The sequence below is a fragment of the Microtus pennsylvanicus genome, chromosome 1, assembly GCF_037038515.1.
Source record: "Microtus pennsylvanicus isolate mMicPen1 chromosome 1, mMicPen1.hap1, whole genome shotgun sequence".
NCBI classification, from domain to species: domain Eukaryota; kingdom Metazoa; phylum Chordata; class Mammalia; order Rodentia; family Cricetidae; genus Microtus; species Microtus pennsylvanicus.
The window spans coordinates 99,287,727-99,295,817 of record NC_134579.1 but is presented as its reverse complement, the minus strand read 5'-3'; the positions used below and the strand labels follow the sequence as shown (position 1 = coordinate 99,295,817).

Here is an 8,091-nt window from a genome sequence, read left to right as displayed (position 1 = left end):
CACAGATAAAAGAGGACAGTTTGGGGAATGGGCTTGATCTATGGATGCAACTACTGCCTCCCACTTTAACCCTTTCCTGTTTTGTTTTTCATTCATGCCTTTTTCCCAATAGACATAAATGATAAATAATCTGAATATTTTGTGGGAAGAGTCTTCCCTACTCCATTATTTCTAGGTTTCACTGAACATTAGAGATACAAGCAGATGGTGGCCACATCCACACTTCCACCCCAACACAAAGCCTAAAGACCTGAGTACTTGAGTAGTTGTGGGGGTAAGACCATAATCTCGTGTCTGTGCAAGGTAGACCCACCTGCATGGCTGGGATCACTGAAAGTAGCAATGGCCATGGTCATGGTGGCATCTTCAGGATTCATCCCAGAGTCCAGCTGATTTCTATGGTCCAGTTCTCCATTGTAGAGGAAAACTTCCTTGGAAGATGACGGTGCATGGGGTATCATCCATGACTCAGGGACAACCATAGAGGAATCAAACATGTTGTTGCTAGTACCCAGCGAGCAGAGGTCAGGGGAGGGGCATATGGAGGTGAGGCTGACAGGATGGTAACTTCGCCCCTCCTGGTACACTTCACATCCATACAGTGACCTGGGGAACATAACCAAACCATGTGCCTTGATGAGTAGAGACCATGGGCGGGAGGGAGGAGTTGGAAGGTGACTGCATCCGGTTTGGAGGATGTGGGCTGAAACACACAAAGCTGTAGAATGTGATACTTTACTAACCATCCTCCCTGCTCATCCCTGAGGGTTTCCAAGGTTCAGCTGGGCTCTGATGGCTTCAGTCACAGACACATAAAAAAGTCTATTGCACGTGTCTTACCCTCCCTGAGGATTGGATGGGGGTGGGATGGGAGGGTATGTGGAGGGGATCTATTGCATAAAACCAGAAAATGATTTGTAAGACCCTCATATGAAGTGAATAAACGATGGTTAGTATTAAAGGAACATCAGGCAAAAGCTGGCAATAATGAAAATTCTGTCAGCACTCAAGTGCCTCAGACATGGTCAAAGATTTTGTTAAACATCCCCTCCATCTCTGCCATAGCCTGTACGGCAGGCCCTATCACAAAACCATTTCATAGGAGCACTGGTCATACACCTGGGCAGTGTCCAGCCAGGGACTGCTCCCATGAATGACCATTGCTGGGCTGTATGCAGAAGGCTTGTGCCTTGTCACAGGGGAGCAGAGTGCATGAAGAGGATCAGGTGTGAGAAACGTACCAGTTGCTGCTCACTCCATGAAGTAAACACCTGACCAAATGCTCAAAAAAGGAATACAAAAACAATCTGCAGTTGTCAAGGTCCAGTACAGGCTGGTCCGGAGTTAAGGATAAATTGTATTCAGGTCTCCATCCAAAGGAGGAAGGGACCAAAGAGGAAACATGTCCCATGACCTGAGTTAATGGTACTACCTGAAAGACAGCGACTGTGAAGTGGTGTTGTCTCCAGAAAAGTTCCAAGTCAGGAACTGCATCCCATGTGATTCTTGGGTTGTATCTCGGGACTGTAGAGACACACTTCTTTCACATCCAACTAAAAACAGATCAGAGAGAGAGAGAGAGAAGGGTGCACTGGGTCCTAGCCTCCTTCCAGCTGAGAGCACCTCCACAGTTGTGGTCTTCAGTCATACAAATATTCTTGTCCTTGTGCTGACATCAGTGAAAACCAACAGTTCCAAACCTGGAGACTGATTCACTTCCCCAATCTACTCATTGTCCTTCTGGCTATGTCAAGCCCCACCTTCAGACACACACAGTCACACCATGGTCAATTCCAACCTGGCTAGCTCTTACAGACCCCAAGAAGCCCTTGGACTGCTCACCTGACCACTGAGACACAGTCACAGATTCTTGACGGTCTCCTGAGAGCTGCAGTTGTTCAGGCCCCCTCTCCTTTGCACTGGAGACTTCTGATGTGGCCTCCTGAGCTCTTTGACTGTTCAGGGAAAAAGCCTTCTGCCGTCGCCGATAATTGGCGAACCAGTTGTACACTTGCTCGTGGGTCAAGCCAGTCTCCAAAGCCAGTTTCTCCTGACCACAAGGTAGGATGTGAGTTATAAGTGTGCACAGAGGTGGCTAGGAGAACTCATATCCACTAAGGAAGCATAGCCCAACCTGATCCCTGGAATGGTGACAGAGATAGTGATCAGTGAGCTGGTACACTGGAAAACAGACTGTCTACTGAGCATGTGCTGAAGAAGTAGAGATCAATACACATGTGCCCCACCTCCTGCACCCACTCCATTCTAGGCCAACTGAAGCTCTGAGCACCCAAGACCCTAAGACAGGAAAACAGCTACATTGATGCTATGAATTCTTGGATCAGCGCCTTCATTACTCCCAACTAGGAGCCCCTTCCTTGATCCACTGTGACCTTTAGCTTGAGGTCATAGAGCAGAGGGCTGGGGAGCATCTGGGAATTAGCCAGGGCTTGAAGTAGACAGTCCCACATGAGAAAACCAAGCTTGGCAAAGCAAGAGGCCAGGAAAAGGTGGCGACCACCAGCACCCTGGGAGGGGGCTGAGGATCCCACTGAGCTACGGAGAAGGAGATGAAGATAGCTAAAGAAGTACTTAGTGGAGGCAGAGCCACCCAAAAGAAGAGGATCTGCCTAGGAGACCGACAAGGGGCTACCCTGGGGAAGGTGGAGGGGAAGTAGACTGGAGAGAAGCAGGAAAAGCTGCCTGGGAAGAAGAGGGGGGAGTTACTCTGGAAGAGGTGAGGAGCCTCAGTTATTGGATAAAGAGAAGCCACCTGGGGTGGGCTATTGTCCTTACCAACTGGGCCTTCTTGGGATAAGTGCCCACACCTGTGGCAAAGTTCTGCAGCTGGTGGCGAATCTCTGGGGGGAAGTTCCGGTTCTTAGGGCCCTCAGGGCAGAGAGTAGGTGGTGGTGGGTTCCTGAATGAGGAGGGCCAGGAGGAATTTTAACATAAACTCCATCTGCTCCCTTCTCAGGGCCTGGCACTTCAAAGGGAAGACGTTCTGGAGAAACACTCTCCAGCCCACCTCTGCCCTCCACTCCCAATCACCTCAAAATGCCTGATTACTATTCTCTGGGTTACCACCTGGAGGTCCACCATACTCTGCAGCAGTGAGTGAGCACAGGCTACCCCAGAGCCCAGCACAACAAGACCACTGACTCCCTGTTCTGTCCGCTTTACAGCAGCTTTAATAAACTTGTTCCAGGATTTCTTCTTCCAGGTCCTCCCCAAGAGCTCTTAAAGCTGTGGATCTCTCCCATTTATACACGAATCCCTCTAGCCACCCTTCCTGGCTTATTCCCTCACAGTACAACTCCAAGAATATTGGCCCAACTTTCCAAATACTGATCCTGGCTTCCCCTTGGCCCCTTTCTCACTTATCCCTTGCACTCAGCATCCCAGCCCCTTGTGTTCTCCATTTTCCTCTTCATGCCACTCTTCCCCTTTTATCCCCTGTGTTGGGAAGCAACTACACCATGCAGAAGGACCATCATTGTTTCTCCACTGCCTCTCTATACTGCATGGGGAATTCTGTGTTACTGAAGGAACTGGTGGCCATTTCTCTTATGTCTGGGCTGAGTTTTCCTGCTGTATCTCTAAATTTCTTCATAAATGATATAGGACATGTATAAAGATCACGTATCTGTGGAACAGATGTCACCCGGATGTTTGGCATTAATATACAGCCCCAAAGCATCTCATCTAACACATTCCAAATACAATCCACATAGAACTCGAGAGCCTCCTCCAGTCCAAACACACCCAGAATGAAGTGCCCTGCTTGTGGCAGCTCCTAGTCAATATAGAGTGCCTCCCTCCTACACCTCAGCTCTCAACCACAGCCGATCATCACTAAGACATCACAGGGTCAGTTAGCAGAGTTACAGTAGACCCATGTTCTGGTCGCTGTGTATATACTCCTGAGATGCATTATCAGTCTCCCAAGAGGCCTTGGAAAGGGAAGATAAACAGAGCCACCACCTTTTCCTGCAGCCGCAGGCTGAAGACAGGTCTGCATTTCTGAAGGCTTGGAAACAAACTCTTGAGATGTCTTCTCTCTGCTCCAGGACACCAGGCGCCATACCTCATCATCCCTGGCTTCTGACCTTGACATCTGCCTGCTTGGAAAATTCGCCTGTGCGGTTTTCCTACTCCCATCCAAGGTTTCATCAGATCTGCACCAATGACCTGGTCAAATGTAGCCCCTTCTCCACTTTATTTCTTCTCTTATGTTTTTGAACTTAGCTCATGGCCGGCTGTATAAAATCAGGGCTGTACCCACAACCTCCAAGCACCTAGCACTCTGGGGACACTTCACAAACACGGGGACAAGACACTATGGCTACCTAGCTGCAGTGCTGGGCTATCTCTGGGGTGGTATTATCAAATCCACTGTCTTGATGCTGATTATTTACCGAGCTTCCAAAGATCTATCTAATACTGTCAATACTCGGTAGACTCCCTGATCAAAAACAAAAAAAAGCAAAGAAAAAAACTTCCTCCTGCAGTGAGAGGACCCTGTGACTCAGGACGCCTGCATTACTTAGAGCGGCAAAGGGAAGCCTACAGCTCTCCTTCGCCAGTGAGAGGCCTTCGATGAAGAACAACGGCTCCACAGTATCAGTGTCTCAGGAACCCTGATCTTGTTTCTCCCACGAGAAACCTCAAAAATGATACTTGACTTTTTCATGCAAGATTTCATCTCCATAAATGGTAAAGATGATAACCTTCGCATCTTGTGGTCCCCAGGGTCTAGCCTGACACCTAGGGGTGGGGATTAGATGACTTGAGAAACAGTTGAACAAAACCCAGTCACCCCGCATTCACTATCCCCACCCACAGGCTTCTTCTTGTCTAACGATGATGGAAAGTAGATACGGTCAGGATGTCAAGCGGCACACAGCTATCCAGTTCCAACCACCACCTCACTGAGGTGTCAGATAGAGTGGTAGCTTGGTAATGGGCATGGTAATGCACGGGCAGCCCGTACACGGTGGTCCGGTTGAACTTGTCTATATTGGGTTTCATGGTCTAAGATTATGAGGATGACTGACCAGGTCTCTTCCTCCAGAGGGCACCAGATCTCATTACAGATGGGTGTGAGCCACCATGTGGTTGCTGGGAATTGAAGTCAGGGCCTTTGAGAAGAGCAGGCAGTGCTCTTAACCACTGAGCCATATAAATACTGCTAAGGTGACTTCTTGTCCTTGTTTCCTCAGCTCTGATGGGGTTCGGATGACACATCCAGCCTTGGGAAGACCCAGGGAGTTACAACAGAGGAGAATCAGCAAGTACCTCTTCCTGCAGCGAAACTTCTGCACTGGGCTCAGCCTAGTGACGCCCAGCTTCCTCATGGTCAGGTGGTAGTGAATGTCATTCCAGAGTTGTACCAGCTCCTTGCTGCCTCCTGGCACCTGACACCCCTGTGGGGAAAGCCTGCTGAAATCGAAACCCAGTCACCACTATAAGCCCTGGAGTGATATTGGAAGTCCTTCTGTATATATGTTGTTTTTATTGGCCAATGACTTGTCAGAATAAAGCCAGGTGAAAAAAACCAAACAGAGATATAGAAATTAGGTGGAGTCAGACAGATACCACCAGTAAGCCACAGCCTTGGGCCAATACAAAGATTAATAAAAATAGGTTAATTTAAGATGTAAGAGTTACTTAGTAAGAAGCCTGAGCTAATAGGCCAAGCAGTGTTGTAATTAATATAATTTATGTGTGACTATTCAGGTCTGAGTGGCCAGGAAATGAAAGAGCAGTTTCTGTTTACAGATGGCACCAACATGGGCCAACTACATCCACATAAAACCTGACAGAGCTTAGGAAGGAATTCTAGACACAAAAGAACAGAGTTAAGCACAGCTTCTTGGTAGCAGCATTTTCTCGGGCGAACTCTGTTTATTAGAAGCAAGTAGAGGCACAGTTTAAGAAAAGGCTTCCTGACTCAGCAGTAGCAGCAAAAATTGTGTGGCTTCTTTAAAAGCCAGCTTCTTGGTTAGTTCTGGCAGCACAATCAGCTCTGAATTTTATAGGGAGATACTGTTAGGGAGCACTTAAATGGCTCTCTCTCTCTCTCTCTTTTTGGTTTTTCGAGACAGGGTTTCTCTGTAGTTTTGGAAACTGTCCTGGAACTCACCTTGTATTGCAGGCTGGCCTTGAACTCCTAGGATCTGCCTGTCTCTACCTCCCAAGTGCAGGATTTAAAGGCATTTGCCACCACCACATGGCTTTATTTTGCCCTGCCATAGGCTGAAGCCGCTTCTTTATTAACCAATGGTGATATAACATATTCACAGCATACAGAGTGGACTCCTACATCACTGGAGTGTGATGGAATCTGCTATTCACACCAACCCAGCCTATGGGAAAGACAGTCATCTATCCTTGAATCCACTGGTCTGGAAACCACTAATGTCAGCCAGACATACAAACCCTCCAGTCCCTACTAGGCCTTGAGGAGCCTGACTTAGCCAGTTACCTCGCAGGCTATGGTATATATTTCGTACCAGCAATGAGCAGATCTCAGACCCGTTTTCTTATCTTAAGCCCTTCAACCCTACAAAGAAATAAGTAAACCCAGTCCTCCATTGAATCACACAAGTACAGAGAGCAAATACGGCTATTTCAGTATGCCTTGCTCTCCTTACCTGGTTCTGCATAATAACTCCCTGAATGAGTTCCTGGTCACACTCTAGGGTTTCCAATCACCAATGTCACTAAATGTTACTCAGTAGTCACCTCAGTTCCAACCATGCGCTCCCTCTCTATTGACTCCACTTTTTTCTGGATGATTTAGAGTTATCATTTTGACACAGGCTGGCCTGCAAAACTCTGTTGCCTTTCCTAGGCCTCCTGAGTGCTGAGATTTCAGGTATGCACCATTTTATCAAAGCTTCAGGTCAGGTATGTAGGTGGCTATGTCAAAGGTGCTCGTACATTACATAGGCACATTTCCTCACCAACACTCAATAAGGACTTTCTAAGTGGTAGTTGTCAAGGTTACCAAGGTCTAACTTGATCAAGTGAGAGTGGACACCCTGCCTGAGCTTACAACAACTTGGGGATGGTGGAGGCCGCTGTGTTCCCTCTTCTTTCCATCATACCTCCAAAATCCGGAGAGCTGAAAACTGTTGCTCCTGATGGACCAGGACCTGGGCACACACCAGCGCCACATCTGCATTGTCTAGCAGGGGCTGACGGTGTTTGCTGTCCAGAATGGCTTCCACCAAAGGCAGCACCTGAACATGGTTATGTTGGAGGTCCCGACATAGCTTGCCTGCAAGGGCCACCAGCTCTTGTGGGGGAGAGTGGGTGTCCCCATGCTCCCTCAGCAGCCTCAGGAAATTCTGCATTCTGCAAGAGTAGCTCTGTCAATACAGAATATTCAGAATAATGCCAGTACTAACTGTTTTCTCCCCATGAGTCTTCAGACCAATTCCCAAAGGCAGGTGATATCAACTTCAAGGTACGATAACTCACTTGAGGAAAACTAGGGTGGTATTGCACAACCTTTTTCTAATTCACCCAAATAGCTGTGTCCCTAAAGAAGACAGCTGTGCACAGACCATTTTGCAGGGCACTGTGCAAACATCCAATATCACCTTTCCGAGCCTTAACTGTTCACTCTGGCCTGGTCCTTGTATCTCTTTTTTCCTTTTTATGCTCCAAGTTTTGATACAAGCCATGAGCAAGTTTCGTTTTGCTCTTTGCGGTGACCCCTGGGTTTTCCAGAGACCCCGGCATGGGTAACTCAGCATTCGCCTAATCACAGACAGTCTCTCCTTTCTCAGAGCAAGAGATACAGATCTCCAGAATGAAGTGCTGGGTCCTGGAGCATTTTACACCAGGAGGAATTTTCCAGGGGGAGGAACCACAGCAATTTCTCACTGAATTACAAGCTCTAAGAGCTCCCACCTTAGGCCATTGGTACGGCATGTTGATGATCGATTTTCAGGCATCAACCTAATCACAGAGATGGCATTTCTGTGGAACACAGGGCAGACGTGAGGCTGAGTACCACTTTGACTGTAGTCAGAGCACTGGGCCTACTAGCAAGGACCTCCCTGGGGTTGATTCCAGTGC

The 8,091-nt window shown here is 48.0% G+C and overlaps 1 protein-coding gene across 1 annotated transcript; it reads right to left on the bottom strand.

Moving 5' to 3' along the window:
• Positions 1-242: 242 nt before the first annotated feature.
• On the bottom strand, positions 243-7,361 carry Anhx (anomalous homeobox). The gene is made up of 5 exons (XM_075973392.1): positions 7,113-7,361; positions 5,299-5,426; positions 2,797-2,920; positions 1,818-2,050; positions 243-606 (listed from the first exon to the last, which is right to left on the bottom strand). The coding sequence occupies exons 1-5, from the start codon at positions 7,359-7,361 to the stop codon at positions 243-245; spliced, it is 1,098 nt and encodes a 365-aa protein (XP_075829507.1).
• Between the last annotated feature and the right edge of the window lie 730 nt (positions 7,362-8,091).